The sequence below is a fragment of the Pogona vitticeps genome, chromosome 4 (assembly GCF_051106095.1).
Source record: "Pogona vitticeps strain Pit_001003342236 chromosome 4, PviZW2.1, whole genome shotgun sequence".
NCBI classification, from domain to species: Eukaryota; Metazoa; Chordata; class Lepidosauria; order Squamata; family Agamidae; genus Pogona; species Pogona vitticeps.
The window spans coordinates 130943609-130969446 of record NC_135786.1 but is presented as its reverse complement, the minus strand read 5'-3'; the positions used below and the strand labels follow the sequence as shown (position 1 = coordinate 130969446).

General features: G+C 42.2%; 3 protein-coding genes across 7 annotated transcripts in view; 2 read left to right on the top strand and 1 right to left on the bottom strand.

The window, feature by feature from the left end:
• Positions 1 to 84: 84 nt before the first annotated feature.
• On the top strand, positions 85 to 6659 carry LOC110082122 (SLC35A4 upstream open reading frame protein). Of its 3 annotated transcripts, none has more exons than XM_020799415.3 (3): positions 85 to 213; positions 1720 to 1818; positions 2083 to 2800. In XM_020799415.3, exons 1-3 carry the CDS (start codon positions 199 to 201, stop codon positions 2278 to 2280), a joined length of 312 nt encoding a protein of 103 aa, XP_020655074.2. In that variant the 5' UTR covers positions 85 to 198; the 3' UTR covers positions 2281 to 2800. The 3 variants fall into 3 exon arrangements, with proteins under 3 accessions (XP_020655074.2, XP_078248642.1, XP_078248643.1); XM_078392516.1 differs by having other exon boundaries at positions 120 to 213; positions 1735 to 1818; positions 2083 to 6659; XM_078392517.1 differs by having other exon boundaries at positions 142 to 213; positions 1759 to 1818; positions 2083 to 6659.
• Positions 2912 to 5959, top strand: SLC35A4 (solute carrier family 35 member A4). Its single transcript, XM_072998391.2, has one exon. The coding sequence runs from the start codon at positions 2912 to 2914 to the stop codon at positions 3881 to 3883; it is 972 nt and encodes a 323-aa protein (XP_072854492.2). The 3' UTR covers positions 3884 to 5959.
• Positions 6660 to 7155: 496 nt separating the features above from the next.
• LOC110082121 (uncharacterized) overlaps positions 7156 to 25838 on the bottom strand; it is a 35159-nt gene continuing 16476 nt past the window's right edge. For 2 of the 3 annotated variants that reach the window (XM_072998389.2, XM_072998388.2), the window contains 10 exons: positions 25580 to 25657; positions 25254 to 25336; positions 24604 to 24729; positions 18954 to 19073; positions 18515 to 18645; positions 16915 to 17129; positions 15628 to 15705; positions 14450 to 14587; positions 12849 to 13016; positions 7156 to 8786 (listed from right to left, as the gene is read on the bottom strand). In XM_072998389.2, coding sequence (XP_072854490.2) covers positions 8604 to 8786; positions 12849 to 13016; positions 14450 to 14587; positions 15628 to 15705; positions 16915 to 17129; positions 18515 to 18645; positions 18954 to 19073; positions 24604 to 24729; positions 25254 to 25336; positions 25580 to 25657 — 1320 coding nt within the window. In that variant the 3' untranslated portion in view covers positions 7156 to 8603. The remainder of the gene's footprint in view (positions 8787 to 12848; positions 13017 to 14449; positions 14588 to 15627; positions 15706 to 16914; positions 17130 to 18514; positions 18646 to 18953; positions 19074 to 24603; positions 24730 to 25253; positions 25337 to 25579; positions 25658 to 25838) is intronic. The other variant, XM_072998390.2, reaches the window with a different exon arrangement.

Here is a 25838-nt window from a genome sequence, read left to right as displayed (position 1 = left end):
ATACGTGGCTCTCCGTTATGAAGAGCCCAATTTTTCCCACCGATTTCCCTTGGGTTGATTTGGGACGAAAGCCAGAAACCCGCGCCGGGCTGCTCGAAGAGCGTCGACGCGACTGAAGGAAGCCGTGGGTGAAAAGAAGGGGGGGCGCTGTGCCCGCGCATGCGCAACAGGGAACAGGGTCGTTTTTGAGCGAGGAAGATGGCGGACGATAAGGTAGGCGCCGAGAGGTCAGGAGAGTTGGGAGGTTAGCCGCGCTTCCTCTCATTCCCGTTGGCCGCCTTTGCCAGTAATTCCAGTCTCGGGTTGTCTTGTTTGCGGAGCAGAAAGGGTGTGGTAGTCGGGTGGGGAGCTGCCGGCGGGGTTAGAAAGAGGCAGCCCCCACAAAAGTTTTATGGGGCTTTTGTGCCACGTTTTTCAGGGAGGGAGACTCGGCCTGTTTGGACATCCTCGCCTTGGATGGCCACAGGGTCGCCCCCCCGTCCTTAAAGCCTTTGATACAGGCCACGCCAGCGTAATATTAGTGAGGGAAGCCTGCTGGACGAAAGAAAAGAAGAAGAAGACTCTGAAAAGGGAGTCAAAGCTGCCTTCATCATAGTCCAATTTTGGGGAGTTCCTACTGCAAGAGTGTAGAAGGGCCGGCTTGAAATCTGCCCTCTTGACACAAACTCATTGAACGTTGTTGGACGAGAGCTTTTTCTGTACTGTAATGTTATTTAGGAAGCTGCACTCCTAGCTCCTTTTTAGTCTATAACCTGAGGGTGAATAATTTTGTTCACTTAGTGTGGAAAGATAAAACTTCCTTTTGAGGCCTTTGTTTCTGAGTGTAGTTTTAAATTATTCTAGTACTGTGCTAGTTGTTTTAATTTGTATGATGATTCGGGTGGAGTACCTTTTATGCTCAGGTGAGATAACGAAATAAACTAGAAATGGATTAAGAAAAGATCTTAATTGCCCCCATACAGAGCATTATTGAATATCACCAGGATTCTTGGGGAGGTGAAACAACAATATTTCTCCAAATATTATTTGACTCTAGAAATTAAAAATAGCCCATAAATGAACCCAAATCTTTTGGTGTTATCTCTAGGTGAGGGTCAGTATACTGCAGTGGATAGTATTGGATCCTAGTCCAGCTCGGAGGGTTGGATTCAAATCCCCACCCACCCACCCACCCAACCATGGAAATTCACTGAGGATAGCAATAATAAATCACTCCTTAAACATTTTACATCCCTTAAGAACCCCATTAGGGTCATGATAAGTTAAAAGTATAATAGCTAGTTGTATAATCTTAGAATTTACTAGCCAAGCCCATGGCAACCAAGTATTTTTAAAAAATCAACTGATCAACTTATCAACTGATAAGACTGTGATTATTTTTCATGGCTTTAGATCGAATTATTGGCACTATAAACCAGTACTTAAAAATTAGCCTACTAGTGAATTCAGTTTCCCACATTGCAAAAGATTAAATGGTGTTATAATAATTTGCGCAACTCATTGATACTAAGCTCTTGGGACAGACTCCACAGAGTACAAAATGTCTGAAGGGGCAGTAGTTATAGCCAGAGATGGAACACTGGCTTTAGATATTAGAAATATCATTATATTCCCTGGGCTGCTTCGGTTTTTCTTAAGACATTGCTTTCTTTAACAAAGACACTAAAATGCATGTGTGCATGCAGTGTGGAATATGCCATTTTTGTTTCTAATGTGTAGGATTCTCTGTCGCAGCTGAAAGATCTTACTTTTTTGAAGGATCAGTTGGAAAACTTGAGAAGAAGAGTAGAAAATGAGGCTCACGCTGGAGTGGGACAGGTAATAGTAGTTCTGCTTGTTATCGCCAGAAATCTGTTTTATATTATTATTCTCTCAAGAGGCAAAAATAATGTAGCTGAGAGGGTATTATTAATTTGAATACTGCACAGCAATATTTCCAATGGATTGTATTTTATTTGTTTATTCTGCGCCACCTGGCCATATTGAAAACGTACGTGATGGCAAAATTATACCAGTCTTGCATTATAATCCACCAGATGATGGGAAATGGTACTTATTCTTTGTTTGTTTGTTTCTCTGCAGGATGGCACTTTGCTGGCATCTCCATTTTTCAAAGGGTTCCTTGCTGGGTATGTTTTAGCCAAACTCAGATTCTCAGCAATCGTGGGATTTTTGGTGGGCACTTGTACTGGAGTGTATGCTGCTCAGACCTACGTCGTTCCCAATATGGAAAAGGTAGTCAAAGACTGCTTCAACTCATTGAGAAAAGGACCAGATTAGAAGAGAACTCACGTAGCGATTCACTCCAGAAAAGCTCCTCCATTTGTGTCTCAACTCTGCATAGGTCATGGGCATCTGTCTCCTCTTTCAGCATTCATATTATTTAGAAAGTGTTTTATATTGGATTATACATAACAATCACAATTATGACATTTCAGCAGGTCTGACTTCAGTTATTCTCAACTGCATTGTGAGAATTTTTTGGCCGTGCTGGGCCTTAGATAATTTCAGCATATCAGCTTGGCCCCCTATGGGTTTCTCTCTCTCTCTCTGATGTGTCTGCAGTGTCATTGTAACGAAGAAACGGGCAACCATTAAGTCCCTGTCCTGCTTAAGACTCTCAGAACCTACCACATATCTGTATCCTTGCTCAGAAAACAAGATCTGAAATTGGTAACATTCAAGATGCCAATTCCTCCCCCTCCCCCTTTTATCATGTTGAATACTATACTGGCATATACATCTCATAGAGACTATTTCTGTCTTGCTGATCTAATTATTAAATTTGCTGTGTACTTTTCTTCCTGATGATGTAAATCGTAAATAGAAATAATCAAAACAACAAATAATTCTTTCTTCGGGCCATAGAAAGTAAAGACTGATCCTCCCCCTGTCTCCCCATATCACAGAAATGTTATTTGATAACATTTGTGCTGCTGGAAGCCTGGTCAGCTCTGCTGTTCCTATCATACCTGAGAAAGTCCTGTGGGGGCTGATGTTGATTCTCTCTATTGTCATCTATGGCTCCCATGCTCCACTCTTGACTCTCAGTAAAGAAGATGGCCAAATCCCATTTAGTGCCTCCTCTGTAGTGGTGTTGATTGAGTTAACCAAGTTAGTGCTCTCCTTAGTGTTCCTGCTAATTTGGGACAGGAGACAACTAAGAATCTCTGTGTCCTGGTATCATGCGGCCCCCTTTGCTCTCTCAGCATTGCTGTATGCAGCCAACAACAACTTAGTGGTACATCTGCAGCTGTTCATGGATCCTAGTACCTTCCAGGTGCTGAGCAACTTGAAAATTGGCAGCACAGCCCTCCTTTTCAGCATATTCTTGCACCAAAGATTGACTCTACGCAAGTGGCTAGCTCTTTTCCTGCTAACAGCAGCTGGTGCATTTTATACATACGGAGGCCTGCAGGACCCACAGCACTTGCCTGTCTCCGAGATGCAACTGCACATCACTCCTGTTGGCCTGATGCTGATGTTTCTGTATTGCCTGATCTCAGGCCTTTCGGCTGTCTATACAGAAGTTGTCTTGAAGACCCAGGACCTGCCTCTTAACCTCCAAAATTTGTTTCTTTATTTTTTTGGTGTTTTGGTGAATGTGATCATCCATCTGACAAGTAGCCCAGCCACTGGGTTCTGGGAAGGTTTTTCCTTTTGGGTGCTGTTGGTTATTGTAAGCCAAGCTCTGAATGGCCTAATCATGTCTGTAGTAATGAAGCACAGTACTAACATTACCAGACTTTTTGTGATTTCCTGCTCCATAACAGTTAATGCTGTACTCTCTGTCTTTCTATTTAGCCTGCACCTCACAGCCTTTTTCTTTCTTTCTGTACTGTTGATTGGCTTGGCTGTTAACTTGTATTATGGAGTCAAGTAGTTTCCGTGCTTCTTTCTGTTAAGAGAAGCCACTGTGTGGAAGTAACCCTCTGTCTGAGATGTGCCATCAGGATTATAGTGAGTGTCAGTATTATACAAATTTTCGTTTCATTCACCCCCTGTGAATGAGGAAAGAGAGGACAGCGTGCCATCTATATGTACCCCCTTGGCTTTTTTGGCCCCTACACACACATATACCCAGGCCTGCTTCCAATGAATTTTGGCGGTGTGATACGAGAAAAAGATTTTTTTTCATAATTTTAGAGGGGAAGGGTGCTCCAGGGACCCTTTAGTAAGTGGAATTCTGCTTTAAAACAAGTTTTTTTTAAAAATGATACATTGTTTCCTGAAGAAAAAAACATTTCCAGTTCTTATTTTTTAAGCTTCCAGTTGCTAATGGATCATAGAATTTCAGTGGCAGGGAGGGAGGTGTAGCCCACTGTAATAGGGTGAAATTGGTCAACATTGGCATTATATTATTCTTTTATCCTTCTCTTTGCCTTTGGAAAATATATTTACTCACTGGCTGGGCTGCAGCTTGAACTTCAATATTCTTATATTAAGTTTGTAATTAATTGTGTTACAAGGTGAGGAAGCAGACAATGGGCCCTTTTTACTAGGGATTAGTCCAGGTAGGGGAAGGGTTGATTGAGATATATAGATATTTCTGTTACTAATGATAATAATGGGGTCTTGTATAGTAATCTGCTTACGCTTATCATGCTCCTTATCTAAGACTTAGATTCTGCAGAAAGATAAGTGTAAGTTTAGAAAGGAAAAAGAATTAGTGCAAGTTTTCTCAGAAGCAGTAGAATCTTTATGAGCCTGGAAAAAGGGAAGTCCTGTGTATTGACAGCTTTTTAAACGCACTCAAGCTGAAATCCTGTTGCTTAAACTTATTACATAATCAGTCATTATGTTGCTCTTAAATTTAAAAAAAATCCATTCTCCACCCCCCCTCAACATCCTGAGGCTCCCATGGGCTCTCTTCATTGTTGGGGACAGGGCATTGCAGAATGGAAGAGAGCTCTTTAATTTTCAAAATATTATTCTAGCAGATAAAATCCTCACAGTGGTGATTGTTGAAAATTAAAGATGCCCTCCCCATCACACAGCCCCTAATAACCTCCTGATGACAAAAGGGGACCAGTGAGAAACTCAGGGACTTTGGGGGCATTTGGATTTCTTTTAAAATCTCATGACTGATGACATAATCAGCCTTACACAGTGCAAGTTTAGGCAACAGGATTTCAGTCTCTATTTCATCACTGCAGAGAAAATGTTTTCTTTTTGCCATTCTTTTTTCCCAAAAGATTCTGTTCCACTCCATTGATGTGTTAAATATCAGAGATGACAAAGTGCCTTTTGAAAATTATGCTTTTTAAATTATGAAATGTTTCCTTTTGAAGAAGACAGTTCATGATAAGAGGTGTGAACAGCTTAAAAAGTCTGCCAAGAGAATCTGAGCTAAAAATCCTATGTCACTTTCTCCTTACTCCTTTCTGGAAATAACTGCCTAGTATGATACATTTTTCCCCTTCTGTCATGGAGCTAAATTTGGACCTCTGACTGAGATTGACATTTTGATTTGAACTGAAAAATATTGTGTCGTGTTTCATAATTTTGTCACTGACCACGCAACCCTGCCCCTGACCCATTTCAAGTTTTGTTGTTCCTCACTGTTAATGTGTTTAGCAACCTTCCATGTGTCTTTCCTTTCGACACCTGGAAGAGCAAGTTGATTGGGTGGTAGCCACTGTAAATTCGGATTATAGAAATGCAGGCGTCATATTTGCAATTTACCTTTGGTGCTCTTGGGAGTATGTACATGTGAGGCTTTCTTACCTCTTCAAGGTAATTAATACAATATTTTGATGCCGCAGTTATGACATGGATTTATATATACTGTACACTCGTGTACAGCTAGCATTAGTTCAAAGTATGAAACATTGTCTAATCTGGAATAAGATTTTAAAATGTTTCCAGGGTTCTTTTACAGCTTGTATCGTTGCTTTATTTATTTGCTGCAAAGATAACATGACCACATTGGAACAAATAAAGCTATTTTGAATATAAATTTGGATAGAAAGTAATTACAGGGGCACTTTCGTCTGGAGAATTTGTGAAGAGATTAGTCATGGAGTTCTTCTGGAGTTCACTTTGAGAACACAACCAAAGAAAACTACTTGGGAATTAACTTGGGAAACTTTTTAATGTTTCCAGGTGGTAAATTTCATAGGATGAGCATAGAGTACTTAATATTCACTTCTAACATTAATTTACAAGCTGTGTCATATTGGATCAATGTAGGATTAATCTGTTTTTACTTATACGCAGACTTGATGACTGAAATTTTGAATGCTTGTCCATACTTGTCCTACTTTGCAGTACCGTAGGACCACACACACACATACACTGTCCGTGGGATCAGTATCTGCTGATTCATTTGTCCACTGCCTGAAAATGCTAAATAAAAAAAACTCAGAAAGGGTGTATTTACTAGAACTGGTTTCTAGAAGGAGCCAGAGACCATGCAATGTATAGTGTTCAATACTTCCACAGTTTTCAGCATCCATGGGTCGGTGGGTGGGGGTACTTGGAACCAATCCCCCACAGATACTGTGATCCTACTGTATTGGACGTGGAAATGCACTGAACTATTTTAACCTTGAGATGCAATCCTATGCATGTTTGCCTACAAGTGAGTCCCGTTAGGATTTTGTTATGAGTAGACAAATAAAAAATTACGCTGTTAAAGTAATTGAACTTTATCCAAATTAAGAAGAAAGTGTCCTCTGTTCAAATAAATACAGCTTATTGTTTGGGCTCTCTGTTTTTGTAAATAATTTCAGGTAAGTGTGAAGAACCATGCAGTGATTTTCGTCTGGCTATGCATCTTACACGGTGGACTTTCTCCAACTTTCTCTCCTTTGTTTCATGAAATAAGGGTGAGTGCCGAAACACCCAGTGAGTAGCCAGTCCAGAGGAAGCTCTATTGAGCTTAGTTCTGTTTTTCAGTTAAAAGTATAGAATTGGGCTAATTAAACAATGGGAACTTTTGAAAGTGGGTGAAGCTTTATGAAACTGACTAGAATTATGACTAGTATGGATAAAGATGAAGCCTTATGTGTGTATGATGGCATTTGTTTTTGTTTTAGAAATGTCAGATACACAATTGGCTACAGAATTGTAATCAGAGGGTGACGATTAATGGCTCCTCCAACTGGGAGGAGGTAACAAGTGGGGTACCCCAAGGCTCAGACCTGGCTCCGGTGTTCTTCAACATTTTTATTAATGACTTGGTTGAATGACTGCAAGAAATGCTTGTCAAATTTGTGGATGATGTAAAATTGGGTAGAATGTTATACACTGGAAGACAGAAACAAAATTCAAAATGATCTCAATAGGCCGGAGACGGCTGAAAACAACAGAATGAAATTCAATAGGAATAAGTGCAAAGTACTGTGTCTTGGAAAAAGAAACGAAATGCAGAGTTGCAAGATGAAGATACCTGGTTCAGCAATACTACAATTGAGGACCTTGGAATTGTAGATCACAAGCTGAATATGAGGCAACAGTTTGATGTGGCTACAAAAAAAAAGGCAAATGGTATTTTGGGCTGTATTAACAGAAGTATAGTCTCCAAATCCCACAAGATACTAGTTCCCCTCTATTCATCACTGGTTAGGCCTCATCTTGAGTATTGTGCCCAGTTCTGGACACCCCACCAAGAAGGATGCCAAAAAATCGGAACAAGTTCAGAGGAGGGCAACAAGGGTGATCAGTGGGCTAGAAATCAAGCCCTACGTGGAAAGACTGAAAGAACTGGGCATGTTTAGCCTTGAGAAAAGATAGAAGGGTGATGTGATAACACTTTTCAAATACTGTACTTGAAAGGCTGTCATACAGAGGAGGGGCAGGATCTGTTCTTGATCATCCCAGAGTGCAGGACACACAACAATAGGCTCAAGTTACAGAAAGCCAGAATTCGATTGAATATCAGGAACAATTTCCTAACTATTAAAGCAGTAAGACAGTGGAACCAATTATCTCAAGAGATGGTGAGTGCTTCAACACTGGAGGAATTCAAGAGAAACTTAGACAACCACCTGACAGATATCCTTTGATTTACTGTATATTCCTATATCAAGCAGGGGCTTGGACATGATGTTTCCAACTTCACTATTCTGTGATTCTATGAAATCTAGATGTTATAGTATGGGCTCAGCTCTTCAGATGATGAGCTAGTGCTACACTTGCATCCTCAAAGGTTCCTCAAACAAGACAACCTCACTTCAACATTAGGCTAAGATTTCTGTCCCACCCACCCACCTCTGTAACACACAGTCTGATGAGGGTCTGTGCAAAACTCAAGGCTGGGTTGTTCGTGGGATTTTCATGGTTTAATATAAGACCACCCATTCTTGTCTTGGGATTTTGCACAAAGCTCTTTTTTTTAATGTTCTACCTCAGATGAATGATGAGCTTCGTTAACTTTGTTTACATTGTCATACAGGGACTTGTGAGTAATCAAAGAGAGGGCAGAGGTAAAGGAAACGAGACAAACCTAGTCCAACCATTCATGTAGATTGGAGTAATTGCTTTCATCCTAGAGGGAAAGCTGAGGCTAGTCTGTGCCTGCGCAATACTTTGATTTTTAGGCCTCTCTTTCAGAAGAAATATAAGCTCTTAGGGTGAGCAGTGGCTCTCATGGCTGTGTGTTAAGGGCAGGGGTCTGTCTGGATTGCTCTTTCTATGTATCTCAGTTCCTTTTGAACTCTGAGTTGCTGGTTCTGAGCGGAGAGGATAATGGCATCCCGAAGGGACTCCCGTAGCAGCTTTCGATATCTCTGCTCAAGGGCTTCTGTCTGCTCTTCAGCATGCCTTCTGTATGCCTGGAAAACCTACAGAAGAAATGTACAGAATCTATTACTATATTGCCTCTAAAACAGGAGAAGGCAATACATGGCATTTCCTGTGCCCCTACCCATGTAAAATGTCTTTCCCCTTATATTTTTACATACTTTTACATATTCCTCATCCCCACTGGAGTGTCACACCCAACTCATCTCTCCCTTACAGAATCATCTGTACTTTACCACAAAAAAGAAAGCAGCTGGTGGTGATCTTTTCCTCACTGGAAATTTGGCTGATTGTACCACAGGATTCAGAGGTGCCAGAGGATGCCCTGCCATCCCTCCTGCACCATAGAGAGGCCTCTATTCAGCCCAATATAGTAAGTGGTGAGATTAAAGCGTTTTCTTTACCATAAAAATCTTCCACAGCATTGCTGTGATGCTGGAGGAAAGCTTTAACTCACTGCTATTCCAGGGATACAGTTCAGTATCACTTGAAAGGGGGCATAGAAAATGCTTCATCTTTAAGAACTGTAGTTGGTGCAGCCACCTATGTGGGACTCCCCATTGTACACCTACAGTCTCAACCTGAGGGAAGCTACCTGTCTTCATGTTACGTGTTCAATGAGAAGTTCTCTACCCTGGTGATTTTGCAGGGCCCATTCTCCTTTGTTGCAGGGGTGTGCAGCCTTTCTGGTCCTGAAGGCTGCCCCTGGGATTGTGCTGGAGAACTTGACATGCAGATATGAACATCTTTATGTATGTATCATCCTCCATTTAAATGTATGCATACAAATGCTCTTATCCACTCCCCAACCCTGCATGCACCAATGTCAGAGGAGTTGCCTGCAGAAATTGAGAATAAAAATATAGAGCAGTGGTCCCCAACCTTTTTCAAACTGCAAACTGGCTGGAGGGGTGGGGGTCCGTGTGTGGAGGGGCAGGGCACCCCTCGTCGGTGGGTGGGGTGTATGCTTGTGTGTGCATGGGTGGGCAGGGTGAGCTCATGGGTGGGTTGGGCACACTCATGCGTGGATGGGCGGGGCACACGTACATGCATACGTGGGTGGGTAGAGCACCCAGGTGGGTGGGCTGTGCATGCAGGTGGGCGTGGGGGAGAGTGCATGGGATGGAGAGATATGTCTCCATGGCCCGGTCCTGCCAAAGCAACAGCCCGGAACCGGGCTGCAGACTGGGGGTTGGAGACCCCTGATATAGAGAGCTGTCCAGTCAATTAAGTATTTTAAATATATTTGTGGTGATAGCTTCTCTCTCCTTGGGGGGGGCAGCATCTGCCAAGGTCCTTTGGGGGCTAAAGCACTGGAATTGTCCATTTCAGTTTATTGTGTACACTGCTAGGTGAATATGATGTTGATTGCTTGCTACCTCTTGAGGGTCTTTATTTATGTAGAAAATGTATAGCATATGCCTCCTTAATTATAGGGAGACTTTCCACTGTGTGGTATGTTTAATATTTTTGAGTATTGGTACTTTCCAAAGAATAAATGGAAAGCCTCTAGCCAGTCTGGTCATGCATTGATACTGGGATCTGTAGTATCATAAGGAGAAAAAGACTGCAGCTCTTATCTTTATAAGACTCAGCTCTTTAAATTGGTGAACGCATTAGCATGGCAATTATGGGATTCACCCATCAAAAGCATCCAAATGGCATTTCCCAGTTCAGCAGGTATAAATGCTCCTTGAAGAGGAAGCACTGGCAAACCCTCAGCCTTTCTCCTCTACATTTTGCCATCATAGGCTAAGTGGAGGGGTTCCCAGTGTGGTGCAGTAGATAGAACTATGGACTAGGACTTTGGAGAACAGAGTTCGAATTTCAGATCAGCCATGGAAATTCACTAGGAGAGTGGAACTGATAAAACTGCTCCTTAAATACCTAACTTACCTTGAAATCCCTATTAGGGTCACCGTAAGTTGGTTTCCAACTTGATGGCACAGAACACATAGACCAAGTGGGAAACCTTGGATCACAGAACTGCCGAAGCGGCATACCTAGAAGCAGCTACTGTTTCCCTCATTATAACAAAATAGTGGTTTAAATGTGGGTGAAAGGTAGACCTTAATTCTAGGACTCTGCAGGTTCTTTACTTGATGTCTGCAGCACCAACTGTTGCTATTGCATGTGTTGACTGAGCAGTCAGATAAAACATAATTTTCATAACTAAATGGTTGAAATCCAGCAATATAAAGTTATGCCATGTATGCCTGATGGTGTCATCTGTGGCTATATTCTGGTAATTAAATATTTCCTCTTCACCCCACACCAGAATCCTGTGAAAAACTTTGGGGATACCAGGATGGGAGCAGGAAGTCTTAAATGTCTGGAAATCACCATCACTTGTCCTGGCAGGACCTTTGATTGCTATTTTCAGAACTTAAGATCAAAGAGGAATCTTTGTGGGAGGGGAGAAGTTTAAATACCAAAATACGGCCTATGCAGCATAACTTTGTAACTGGATTTCAGCCAGAGCTCTTTAGTAGAGTCTCTTGATGCACTGAACTCCAATAATAAAATGATTTCTAGAGGTTCTTCGTGTTGGAAGGAGAAGAAAGTAGAACAGGCTTCAACAAATGATTGTGTGCCACCAGAGGGCAATACAGTGGTGCCCCATAGACGATGACCTCGCAAAATGACGAATCCGCATGACGATGAGGTTTTGCAATCGCTGTAGCGCTTTACAAAACAGTGTTTCCAATGGGCGATTTTCGCTGGATGATGTTTGGGTCAGTGCTTTGCAAACCGTTTTTCACTAGATGACGATTTTGATGCTTCGCAAAACAGGTGTTTTCGGGAACGATGCTTCGCAAGACAGCCATTTTAACAGCTGATCGGCACTTCGCAAAATGGCTTCCCTATGGGCGATCTTTACAAAACAATGATGATTTTTCCCCTCTGGAACGCATTAAACAGATTTCAATGCATCCAATGGGGAAACAGTTTTTGCAAGATTATGTTTTCACTAGACAGCGATTTCAATGGAATGAATTAACATCGTCTTGCGGGGCACCACTGTAGTGGCAGTGACAGCTAGTTAGCATCCCTTGTTCCCTTTTTGTATTATATTCTCTCTTTCCTTATCCGTAGGCTACATGCTGCTTTGTACATTATCCATACACTGAGATTCTTGAGCCTGATGTTATTATGTCCCAGTTCACTGCTATTGTTGTTTTTGTCATGGAGCCAGAGGCAGCAGGACCCCCCCCCCTTTTTTCCCCCTGTCTTCCTTTCATGTATGGTTTACTTTTTAAAAAATTCTGTACACACTGAAGATAATATTTAGTTAATTATTCCAAGCATCACCTTCCATATATGCTAACATTTAACCACTGAAGATTTCCTTAAGATTACTCTAAGAGCTCAGTAGTAACTAATCACAAATAACTTTTCTTGTGGGGTATGACCACACTAAATGGTAGAGGAGACATATTATATATTATATATTGTCTTGCATTATGTCTCATGTTCTGTCATGAGTGTTGAGGAAGACAGATTTTCTGGATGATAGGCCACTGGCTTATAACATTCAATATTTTAAGAAGTAACTAGAGATGAGAGCATTCATATTTGGAGCTCACGGTCGACTATCCACTCCTGGCAGAAGGAGAGAAGACAAGCCTCCTTGCCAGGCTGATGAGTGGCTAATTGACTGTGAGCTCCGGAGCAATTGGAAGGGAGCGTGGAACTGGCTGTAGCGGTGGACAGGTGAGTGGACAGTCTGGCCACAGGGGGCTGGACCCTCGTTATGTCCACCTGTGTGTGGGTGTTCGTATTCATATACGAATATGAATACCCCCATCTCTAGAAGTAACTATTTTAGTTATTTTTGAGATTGAGAATAGTGATTTACTCAGAAAACACAAATTATTATGGGAGTGAGTAAAGAAAAAGCAGACTTGGAGCAATAATAGTAATTAATTGTTTTCAAAAGTAATTTTCCCGTCTAGGACTGTAGCTGCCCCTCCACTGATTCTCAGTGAAATCTAAGATGAACACGTTTATATCAGAGAGGCTACCAGACAGGTACTGGGTTGAAGCATAGAAACATGACTGCCCAGGACCAGTTTGGAAAAGGGGATGACAGCTCTGATGACCTGTAGGATGTGGTCTTTTTGCACTTCTGTCTCATGTTGGTAGTCCTGGTAAAGCTCTTCCAGATCCCTCTCAGCTTCTGCCTGTTCTTTCTGCAGCATCTCCACATGCAGAGCTAACAAGGATTTTTCTTTCTGCCAGAGTAGAGCTTCTTTCTGGTCTGGAGAAATCTGGGAATTTAGGAAAAGAAGGAACAGGCCATTGTGAGATGTAATGTAATAGTCACCTTTTTGGACTCAAGTTCCTAGAATTCTCCAGCCAGCAGCTAAAAGTTGACTACAACCACCAGAATCCCCTAGCCAGCATTGGCAGTACACTATGGAATGCATAAAAGGGAACACTGAAATCTGTTTCAATATCTATGATTGTAGATATCATTAATTACATTTAGATTTCAGTTTTCTTCCAATATGCTCAAGGTAACATACATAGCTTCTATCTTCCTCATGCTGTCTTTTCAACAATGCTGTGTGATATGTCAGGCCAAAAGAGTGGTGGTTTTAGTTTTATTTCTTAGTTCTATTTGTGTGTGAAGGACAGGAGGCTAGTGTGCCGTCCTCAGCAAAGGATAGACAAGAAGAGATGTTCGGATATGTAGAGGAGGAACTCATAAAAATAGAGGAGGAGGAGGTGAAGGATGAAAAGGCGATAGAGGTGTGCTTAGCAGAAGACAAGGAAGGAGAAAAAGGGGAAGAGCAAGATCTGATAGTGTGGGAGGAGGCTATAAAAGAGTGGAGCAAAGTGTGGGAATTTAGGGTGGAAACTGACAAGAAGGAGAAAAACACAAAAGACAGCATGGTGTAGACAGATGGGGGCCAGGAAGCGGCGAGTAAGGTCTGTGATTTGTTAAGAGAATTCCCGAATCTTAAAACAGGAGGTGGATTGCTCCCCGATCCTGCCTCTCCCAGTGGTGAGGGGAAGGTGGTGAAACCTCTAGAATGGACAGCCGTGGTTTACCCCCGCAATCAAGGTGGAGGGAGGAAAGTGATTCGTCCCAGTCCCTCCTCCAACAACCCACCTCCAGAGGGAGATTGGGCGAGACACCCCTGTTGTGCGACGGTGTGTGCGGTGAGGAGCGCCCCCATGAGAATGATGACCAACCGCGAGCGCTTTGGTCCAGCCCCAATGTGAGAAGTGAAATATTTACACCAGAAGTGAAGATTTTGAGTTATAGAACAATCCCTGAGTTAAGCTGTTTTGATCCATTTAACCTTGTTAATCCAGAAGTTTATGAAAATAAAGTTGAAGCTGTTGGACATTTCAAACAATCTCCGTCTCTCATTCCCACCAAAATGAAAGAAACGTCACCAATTTCAGAAGAACCTAATCACATTGTGAGGCTCATGATTGTTAGGAAGTGATTTTTTCCTAGTGTGCTACTGTTTATTTTTTTTTTCTTTTCAGGGTTTTTGGCTCAGTCACAGAAATTATTTCCCTTTCTAAATGAGCACATGATACCAAAAATAAATAAATAAATAAATAAAAATAAATAAATCAAAGTGGCTGCTTATATACTACCCATAGAACTTAAACCACTCTCTGGGGGATTTACAACCTAGCAAACAGTAAAGCCCAGCCACCACTGACCCTTACAACCTGTCACCTTGTTTTGGCATGCAAGCTCTTTTTCTATCTTCTGACGTTCCTGTTGGATCAGGAGCCGGTGCTGTTCTTGGAGATGCTGCCTCCGAGTTTTGAGTAGGGAGAACTTCAGCTTTGAATCTTGGTGTTGCTCACCAGCCTGCATTTAGAAGAGAGCAGCACAGGAGTACCTCCACATGGGATATACCATATTGCCAACAAAATAAAATAAAATACAGTGGTGCCTTGCAAGACGAATTTAATTTGTTCTGCGGTTAATGTTGTCTTGTGAAAAAATTTGTCTTGCAAAATGCGTTTCCCCATAGGAATAAATTGAAATCTAATTAATGTGTTCCTATGGGCAAAAAAAAGGCAGAACAAAGTCAAATTTAGTTTACAAAAGGTTGATTAAGTGCTCTTTAAAACCATACATATTGTGCAGATGATTTCAAAAATTGCAATCAAAACAATTTAACTTTTTAAACATCATAGAAAAACATTTTAAAATCAGCAAACATGAGGCAGGAACAAAAAACGGAAAACAAGCACCAGAAAAACTTCAACAAAAAAGAGGAAAGTTTGAAACTCAACAAAACTTGGCTCCCAGCTCTCAAAAATACAGCATGCAAAAGGTCACGAACTCTACCCAACCACAAGGTCAAGGGGATCACCACCATCAACCACAGTGACAGATAATCTCCTTATCACAACAATACACCCACAACAAAACACACTAATCACCCATCCACAGAAAACAATACACCCACAACAATACACACTAATCATCCCAACTCACAGCCATAAATACTCCACGCCCTAGCCAAACTACACCAGAGCACAGTTTGCTGTCCTCTGAAGATGCCGGCCACAGAGACTGGCGAAACTTTAGGAAGAACCACCTTCAGAACACGGCCAAGAAGCCTGGAAAACCCACAACAACCATCGGAAAACATTTGTCTTGCAAAGCATGGCCATAGGAACATTCGTCTTGCGAGTCATCAAACCCCCCCACACTGCCAAAACCATTTGTCTTGCGAGTTTTTTGTCCTGCGAGGCATTTGTCTTGTGAGGTACCACTGTAAAAGTATTTCAAGAAGCCCCCACTTCCTTTGGTTTCTAGTTTCCTATGTGCAATATAATTATCTATATGCCTCATTCGCTTTGGAAGACTGCGCTGTGTTGCTAAGATCTGGTACTTACTTTGACTTCAACAGAAGTGTCCTTTAGTTCATATGCTGATCTCTCTTCCTTTTTCTCCCAATTCTGGCCCTTCAGCACCTTTAAAATAGCCCAACACAATCCCTTAGTCTCAAGATCGTTTACATTTGAGTAGCCCCTTGCCCTACCTAGAAGTATTAGTACTTCTATCAAGCCAGCCCATTCTAGGGGTTACTGTTTGCATATCTCCTGTGTCCCACTGCAGTCTTGGACATTCCAAAGGTATTGCAATGGACATTTAGTTCATTTTGTCTAGCTCTTCACACCAAAGAACTGTGCAGATAGATATATTTTCATTGTCTGGCAATGATACATACATTATCAGTAATGGTTTGTGGTCCAAAGTATGGGGGGGCAGGTACCTCACCTAATTATTTTGACACTCCTACTCCCGCTCCAGTCACGAGCCTCTTGTACATGTCACATAAATACAGTGTATATGAATCACCAATAACTAATATTTACAAAAGTAAAACATCTTAATCTTAAATTTTTATTTATAAAAACAATATTATTGCCATTTCATTTTACTTTACCTTGAAAAGATAAATTCAATGCTAGGAACTGGGATTACTAGGAAAGGAACTAAGAATAAAACCGTCAGATTCATAATCATGTTATACACAGTTGTGATGTACTTATTTGGAATATGGTGTACAATCTAGTAGTCTTGGTTTTTTTTTCAAGGTTGGAATCTTGCAGAAAAGAGCAACAATGCCAGAACCCCTTGACCAGGTTTCAAAGGTGGAAATGGCTGCAGCAACGTCAGAGGTCCAGCCCCATGTGTGCTTGATGGCATGACTGATCATACTAACAGGCAAGCAAAATACTGTAGCCCCATCTACATTGCTACAATGGTTTCCACATTTGCAGCTATGCAGAAAGTTAAATGAACAGGCCACTGGTCCGGCTATGGGAGGAAAAGCTAATATGATTTTAGTGTGACTAAAGGGATGGGAGAAAGCTTTACAAAACTCATAATGTCTTAATACTGTACTAGGATTGTGGATTCTCCATTGCAGTTGTTGGACAGGAAGTTCAAGAGAGACGGAAGGAAGTACTTCTTCATGTAGCACATAATATATAAAACATTGTGTGGCAGTAAGTAGTTACAGGACACACTCATGGTGGGTCAATCCTGTGATGGCTGCATAACATTGTGCAACCTCCATGTTCAGAAGCAATATGTCACTGAACACCACTGAACGTGGACATCATTGTGTAGGATCTGTGTTAGATCTGACTATTCTGTGTGATTGGTCATATTACCTGCAATTCCTTTATCACTTTCCCCAGTTGAATGAGCACGCTGTCCTGTTCCATCTGACTGTGGAGGAAGGGCTTCACTCTCAGCTCCCTTATCACTGCTCTTCGTTTCCGAGCTTCTAGAGTGGGATCCCAGTAGATTGGCGTAACTGTCTTGATTATAGCCCTTACTTGTTCAGTCAGGGAGAGGGCAGAAAATATTTCTTCTCCAGAGGTATCTAAAAAGAGCCATACAATACTTAAGCTAGGCTTCTAGAAGGTTTCTCTAATGGTCCGGGTTTCCTATCCCATAAAGAAGTATAAAATCAACTGTCTAACCATTTTGTTTCTATCGGAATGCATTGTCTGTATTTCTTCTAATGAAAGAATATGGTCATACCTGGCAGCAGGTCTGATACACTTTAAGCACACACTTCTCCAACTCTGCAACAGTGAAACTGCATGACTGGACAGATATAGTGTGGACAAGGATTTATGTTGCTCGCTGTTCACTATGGCATGAACTAAGTCTAGACAAGCCCATGATACATGTGGATAGCTCTGCTTTCAAGGATGTGGGCATTAAAAACCAGTACAATAACACATCTGTGTGTGTGTTCATCATTGTTGCTCACATGCAGCTGTGGTGGAACATCTTACGTTTAGAGTGACATTGTGCCATAAGCCCAGTGAATGACTCAATTTTCCCTATCAAGGGGGCTTGGAAGTCATTTAGTCCAGCTAACTATAATCATGGTTGTGGCGTTCACCCTTATTATGCTGAATATGTTATGTATTATTCATGTTCTATGCTGATGTGGTTGAGAGGTGGGGCCACCAGAGATGTTAAAAGGCGGAGCCTGAGATTCAAGAGTGGGAGAGCCCATGCTCTGTATGCAGATAGCGCCAGTTTTCAGGCACCTAAAACCAATGCTGCTTAAAATCCCCAGCATTTCCAGATAGAGCCAGGAGAGAATTTTGCCTGAAGCCCTGCAGAGCTGCTGCCAGTCAGAGCTGACAATGCTGGACTGAATGGAGCAATAGTCTGACCCAGGTGAAAGGCTGTGAGAGTCACTCTCTACAGTAATTCTGATGAAGCCTTCTGTGTATTCAACCAGGCTGTTGCATAGTTAGGGCCATTGTTCTAAAATGCTCATCTTCAACACTTGGTATATATAGGAGGCAGACACAAGCTGGTCTTCTTTCTGGTAGGAATGTCTACATCTATTGAATTTGGCCAGTGCAAGTGACTGGGAATTTCACTGCACTTTATTTTTGAACAATTGACTTAAATTCACAAATCTCTTCATATTTCAGATGAAAAGACCTTGAAGTTGAAATAATTCAAATGTGGAAGAAAGCATAACTGACAGATTTTCTCATCCCTGTTCCAGACTGCCACAGCCATGAGCTGGAGGAAGAGCCCTAGGAAACAGATATCCTTCTGCTAGAGGATCAGATAGGCCAATGGTCTCCAACCTTGGGCCTCCAGATGTTCTTGGACTACAACTCCTAGAAGCCTTCACCACCACCTCTGCAGGCCAGGATTTCTGGGAGTTGAAGTCTGAGAACATCTGGAGGCCCAAGGTTGGAGACCACTGTGATAGGCCATTCAGGCAAGTACCTGGCAGGGTCAAGCACAAGAGCAAGAATGTGAGAGCATTGCCTTCCAGTAGGTGCTTCAGGATCCAGGAGAAGCACCCTGCTTCAGCAGGAAGACCCACCGCAGATGAAGCCCGGGAAAGGGTAAAAAACCTATTTTGGAGGAAAAAAGGAACAAATCACCACTACCGATAGCTTAATGTCTGTGGAGCCAGACAGACAGAACTTGATAATCCATAGGGCCCCTTCCAACTCTGCAGTTCTAAGACTATTATCACAACATGAAGGGAACATGTAGGCGCAATGGATGCACAATGACTTACCCTGAGACTCTGAGCAAAGGAAGTGCCTTGGTCAAAGGAAGAGAATTACGCCTGCTTCCTTTGCACTTTCTCTGAATTTGCCTGACTGCTGTTCACACACACACACACACACAGAGAGAGACACAGAAACACACTCACGGGTCAGTGTAGCACTGTTCATCTCCTCCAGAGAACTCAAGGATCCTGACAGTGGCACGTTGAAATCCATGGCCTCCTGTCACTTTCACCTCTGTGATGATGGTAAAGAGAAGGCCACATCTTGAGCAAAAGATAAAGAGAGTTTAGTTGATTGCTGTATTGTCACAGATATTTCCTATTTTTAGTTGAAAAGAAGGAAATGTTTGCCTTAAGTTCATCAGGTTTTTCATAAGAAAAGTAAAATTTCTATGTTTTACTGATTTACGAATAAGAAGTCAAACTTACGTAAAAAAATTAAGGGGGTCGGGTAGGTGGTGAAAGACTCAGCATCTTTGAAAAACAAAGCCCTGAAGTGTAGAATCAGTATTTTCTGTGTTGGAGAGTCAGCTGCAAAAAATAATAGGACTATGTGTCCACTAAATCCCAAACAAAAGTTGAACTAAGCATAAGAAATAAGGAGATTCTTATTTCTTATGCCTGACATAAGAGCCACAAAATACATACTGATTCCATTATAAGAGATCCTGAACTTTGTACTTGTGCAACTAAAGACAAGGCTGTTCCTACAAGGCAGACTTAACTCTAGGCTTGATGTCAGCCAGAGGGCAGACTCCTTCCAAGTTCTATCCTCACATGAGTTTGCCATGTGAACAAACTCCTTTGAAGTGTGCTTCTGCCACTTTTATTTCAAACAGGAGCTTGACTTTATGTACGTTATTGATATATATCACTGCTACTTGAAACTTAATAGAACGATTATTGGAATTGCCACCTAATAAAGTGCACCAGATACTAAGTTGTATGTAAGGTACATTTATGCACTCAGGGAAAACTACTGTACATAAAATTCATGAAAAAAAGGTTTAATGGATGCTTTATAGGAGATTGGTGTCAGAGATCTGGTAGGTGGAGATGGTTGAACTTCCATGAAATTGTTTTTTTCTATGTTAGGTTTTTGTCTCTGCCTTTTAAACTTATTTCATTCTTTACATTCAATGATATTTGATGTTAGAAATGGATTCAACCTGGCCTCAGAGTGATCCTTTATTGTTTTATATTACTGGAAAGGTTTGGTAAAAGCATTAGTAAAGGCTGTGAGGGTATACGCCACTTTCACAGGTTTGTCTAATGGGAACTCAGGAGAGGGCCTTCCCTGGTGCTGCTCCCAGACTTTGGAACTCCCTCCCACAGGAGGCCAGGTGGGCCCCATCTTTGCTGTCCTTTTGGAAGCAGGCAAAGACCTTTCTCTTCAGGTAAACCTTCCCTCAGTAACTAGCTACCTGTCTGTGGTTTTTAGATGGATTGTTATGCATTGCTGCTTTGACTAGATTTTTAGTACTACTTGTGTTTTCCATTTTTGTGTTTTCCATTTCTCAGAGTAGCATTTAAAAAATATTTATATACTTACTGTTCTTGGCTTTAATATTGTGTTTCAATAATGTAAGACACCTCTTTATATTCATTGTTCTTAGCCTTAAATATTGTCTTTTAATTATGTTAACCACCTTTTTGTTTTCAACTCTAAGTACTGTATTACAATGTTGTTGAAAGACACCTCAGATCCTTTTCAAGGAGAAAGGTGGGGAAAATATTACAAACAATCAAACAAACAAACTTGGAATAGGGAAATCTGATCATGCACAGTTTAGAGCTGGCAAAATATTGATGACATACCATGGGTGAATGCTCACCCTAAGACACTCCCCCCATCATAGCATATACATTCTCCTGCTAATGGCAGGTCATTGTAGTTTCCTGTTAGGCATATCAGATGTTCTAATGCTTCCAGATCAGTATCACTGCCTTGGAGTGCCACTGTAATTTCCAGTGCAGTCCTTACCTCTGTTCCCAAAATGAAATGAAATCACAGTGAGACAAGCAAGGATGACGGAAGGTATGCTATCTACTTGCATGCATTCACTGTAAAACTGAGAGTTCTTCATATCATATATGTTTGTGTTCTAAAGTCTGATGTGCAAAAACTCAAGGTCTCAAATGTGTAAATAAGAAACATTTATACATGTATTTGTGTGTGCACGTACAAACTCTGCAGTGAACATGCATAGGTAAGGAACTTGAGGCCTCTGCTATAATGCTCCCATCCCAAAATGCATGGTTATTGCACATTCTAGTACATTCATTTGATTTAATGTATTAACTTGTGGGGCTGTTTGAAACAGTTCTTGTTTGCGTAGGCGTTTTAAGTTGCATTGTTTCTTTTTTTATTAAGTTTCTTGTTTTGGACTCTCAAATCACTTCTGATTTATGGTGAGCATAGTAGGGTTTCCTACTGTATCCAGGAATAGCTAGGGTATATAAGGTATTCAAGGAGTTGTCTACCATTGGCATCCTCCATTGAGTTTCCATGGTTGAGAGATGATTTGAATCCAGATCTTTTGAGTACCAGTCCAACATTCTCTATGCTATATCACACTGGCTCTTAAAATATTTTGTTTTGTAATGGATGCCTTTTAATGATTTGACCATTTGGGGGTGTTGGGTTGGGTTGTGGTTTATATTTATATGAATATAGTGTATAAAAAAACAGTATCCCAGTATAGGGAAAGATAAAGTTTCTGTCAGCAAACTTCATTTAATTAACAGGCTAAAAATGCTGAGTGGTTTCTGTGAAATGTCAATATGAAGAGATGGTTGTGAAAATAGTTCCTGGCAGGCCTTGGGCTGAATCAACATTTAGGCAAGTTTCCTTCCTCAAAGTGAAATATAGCAGAAGACAAATATACTAATGTAATCTGCTAAATTCTGTTTACTTAGCAGCTGCTTAGTTCAAGAGGAAAGTATTTTTAATTCAAATTACGGAAAGTGGAGATCTAGGGTACTTCCAGATGAAACTCTCGCAATGGATCAAAATCAAGTTTCCATTGTAAGCTACTAGTAGAATTGAAAAGGACTTCAACACATTGGAGGAACTAGCATTGCTCTTTATATTTGCACTCTATGGCTAGATAGGTCAGTGAGAGTCTGTCCACACAGGCATTTGTTCTGCTGTTTGGTACCCTGGTGGGTTGGGTTGGTCTGCCCTTTTCTCCGGCATTCACACATGGGCATCACTGGATCAGAACAATGTGTCCCACCCGCACCTCTTTAAAACCCTGTCTGGGGTTCTGCTCTTTTGGTGCAGGTTAAAGGGCTAACCTGTGCCAAGTGTGGTCACATGGAATGGATTAAACTAGAGCCTTGCAGCAACTTCCAGTGTCAATCTCCAGTACACTGACTTGGCTTACAATCCACTTCAGAATATCAGAAATTGAACATTTCCCTGATTTTCTATGGAGCGTCAGTGAAAGTGAAATGATTTTTTATTGTGTCTGTTAGATGGTCACTGATGCAATTAATCACTTCAATTTTTTAAAATTATTTGCTTGTATGTGTATTGCCTATTAAAGCTTCTGCAGCAGACAGATTCTCATCAGTAGTACACAGACAGGCAGAGAAAAATATTTTTTTAATTTAATCAAAGTGATTCATTGCATCAGCAATGATTTAGAGGTGTAAAAAAATAATTTCACTTCTCCTAATCCAGACTATCAGAGAAAGTGTTTAACTGACAGAGGAATAAGCCAAAGATTAATCTCAGATGGGAGAAGTGTGCAAAATGGTGCATTGCTCCCCCCCCCCCCAACCTCAACTAATCCTTTCCAATCCAGCTCATAGCAAAATGGCTGATCTGGATTGGCTTTGAGTTAGGTATCTGGCTGTGGAGCCAAAGGTTAGGAGTTCAGTTCTCCGTTGTGCATCCCAGAAGAGCCAGCCTGTGTGGCCTTGGGCAAGCTGCACAGTCCCAGGATGTCCCCATAAGAAGGGAATGGGAAACGACTTCTGAGTATTCTCTACCTGGGAAACCCTGAAAAGGGTCACCATACACCAGAACTGACTTGTTGGCAGTTATAGGTGGCTGCATCACAGCTGTGGGCACAGAAAGGACAATACCTTCTGTCCCTTTCTTTCCTAATTGCAGATCCATGATCTAAGTAGCTCTGTTGCTCAGTTTAACCAGCAGCAGCAACAGCAGCAGCAGCAGCAGAAGAAGGGGCTATAAAGCTAAAGGGGAGGCTCTGTCTGTTACCTTGTTCCCTGCCCTCAGGGCTGCTTTATTCAGAGGGCAAAGTGGGCATTTGCCCAGGGGCCCACTGTCCGTAGGGGCCCAGATGAAGAGGGGGATGGAGCAACCAGAGCAGCAGCTGGCCAGGAGCTGTCGAGGCTGCAAGGGCAAGGCTGGCCCAGGATGGCGATGCAGTAGATGCAGGTGGTGCTCTTGGCTGCCATGGCCCCCCTGCCATCGCGCCTGGGGAAGAGCTGTGGGACCCTCCAGTGGGCACACTGCCCTCCTCTGCCTCCTCCTCCAGAGGCTGGGCTGCGGCTGCCGTGGGCACCGTTGTTGTGACAGTTGATCAGGAGGTGCTGCTGGGCACCGCCACCCGATGAGGAGAAGGGCGGCCTCTGGCACCTTGTAGACTTGCTCCAGGATGTCTTCCAGGGCCCTGAGGGCACTGCAGCACTGAAGGTGCAGACGGCTGTTTTCGCCCCTGGCCACCCGGATGGCGTCCTGGAGCTCAAGCACCTCAGCAAGACTTGCCTCTTTCAACAGAGGTCAGGTGAAGAAGGTGTGTGTGTGTGTAAGGCTCACTGGGATGAGCTGGGCACCCTGCTTAGGCTCAGATGCGCTCTTCCCACCAGCGTTCTCAGTTGGGTGGCAGCGGCCCCCCTCCCCCTCCCATGCCTGAGCCTGGCACCTTGCAACCTGACACAACCAGCAGCCTCCCTCCCTCCCTTTCACATAGAGCCTGCTCTGGATTGCAGCTTCAGCGTGTTCTGCACACAATGTGCATACCTTTTCCTCTTTGGGCATGTACAGAATGCCTCGAATCTCATCTTGAGGCTCCTCTTGCCTTGCCCTTCCCTCATAAGACTTTTTTTCCTTGTTATATTGTTTGTTTTCTTCCCTATCATTGTTCTCTTATTTACTGCTACCAATATTACTTTAGTGAATCAGTCATTTATGTTATATTACATTGTTGATGTTGTATGATCTATTTAAGTGGGAGGGGAGGGGAGGGGAGGGGAGGGAGGGAGGGAGAGCTCTCCCACTTTATTTATTTATTTATTTATTTATTTATTTATTTATTTATTTATTTATTTAGCCCAGGGCCCACCAGAGCTTTGATTTGGCCCTGCCCGCCCTTGCTGCCTGTTGTGTTCAGTTGCAAAATGAGGCATGTTGGGAAACCACACTTTTAAAAACAGCCGTTGTCTTTGCTTTTTACAAGGCAGCGGGGCTTCCTGCTTCCTTCAAAGAGTTGTAAAGAGTAGCAAGAAGAATCCCAGAACCGAAGGTGCCTCAGAAGTGGTGGACTGTCCTTCATTGGAGGCCTTTTAAACAGAGCTTGGATGGCCTTTTGCCAGGGTTGGTTTTGGTGTGGGAGGCCTGATTTGACAAGGGGCTGCACTCATCCCTTCCAGCTCTACAATGCTATAATTCTATGAGAATATTCAGCTTCTAAAAAAAGGATCTGTAGTGTGTTTGAAGAAGTTGAATGGACAGACAGTCTCAGAATCCAGCGAAGGGCTAGCTGCATGGGCTACTTTCTGCCTCCCCTAAATATGGCCCTTGCCTTCCTGTGGCCCTTACATGGCTCTGTGCTGCTTCTGGCAGGTTTGCTGCAAACAGTTTCGGTTCACCGACACTCCCTGGAGATAGAAATGAGTAGCTGCTTGTGAATCAGTTACGATGATTTCCGTTGCCTCTTCCACAACACTAAAGAGAAGAAGATGAGACTGTTGTTGGCAGTGTCAGGCATCCTTGTTAGTTAAGGCTGCAATGACGAGCATGTAAATTATGTCTTTTTAATGCCTACTTGTTTTAATTTTATTTTTTTTTTGCTAATGCATTTCACTTTTCAGGTCTATAAAGTTGCTTCAGTCTTACTGCACAGATAGCTAATCTATCACAAATCTTGTGAGTAGTCTCACAAGATTGATTCTGATATTTTTATTTTGGAAGGAGCAAACTGTTCTTTGCAGCACCTTGGAACTCTTTGAGTTCTCAGTACTCAGTATGTCAGGGTTATATTTACCTCTCCTCTGTGCTAGTCTGAGTAAGTTAGATTAGCAGACTCTCCCTTCAGATCTATCCCAACGCGCTGGGTCAGACTGTACTTGATCCCATCACACTAAAAAGTCAGATCCCAGATTCTCCTTCCTTTACTGTGGTACGATTTCATACCCCTGTCACCAAAGAGTAGTCCAGCATCATTCACAGCAAATGAACTAGATGCTTACAGCCCCAGTGGGGGGACGTCCATCACCTGCAAGGTTTCATTTCTGGGACTGAGCAGGTCTAGGGCTGTGCCATCTGCGTAGATCTGAAACAGGTTAGATATCAGTAATACATTAGTGCAGCTGTGGCTGGGAGAATGGCTGGAGAACGACAGTGGAAGAACACAGATATAAAGATGAACATAATCCTGTGAGCTAAGGATAAAAACACAGAGGCTGGGATGTTGACACCTTGGGCCACAGCAATGAGGACACACATTTCCTCTTAGGATGTTTTCACAGCAGAGCCTTGAAGAGGTCTCATGTCAACCTATATAGAATGTGCTTACCTGGACAAAGCTGATGGTATGGCGAGACTGGGCAGTGTTTTCAGGAGAGCTGGTCTCTTGGAAAACAGATTCTATTACCTAAGAAAAGATAGGGAACCCCCCCCCCCCCAAAAAACCAGCTGACTAAACATTCATACATGAATCTGCAGGTTCATGTACAACACTTCTGCTCTGATATAGTTTTCAGTCAATCACTCTTTTCTAATATAACAGCTAGTCATATTTGTTAGTCAATGCAATGTATTCTGAACTGTCTTCT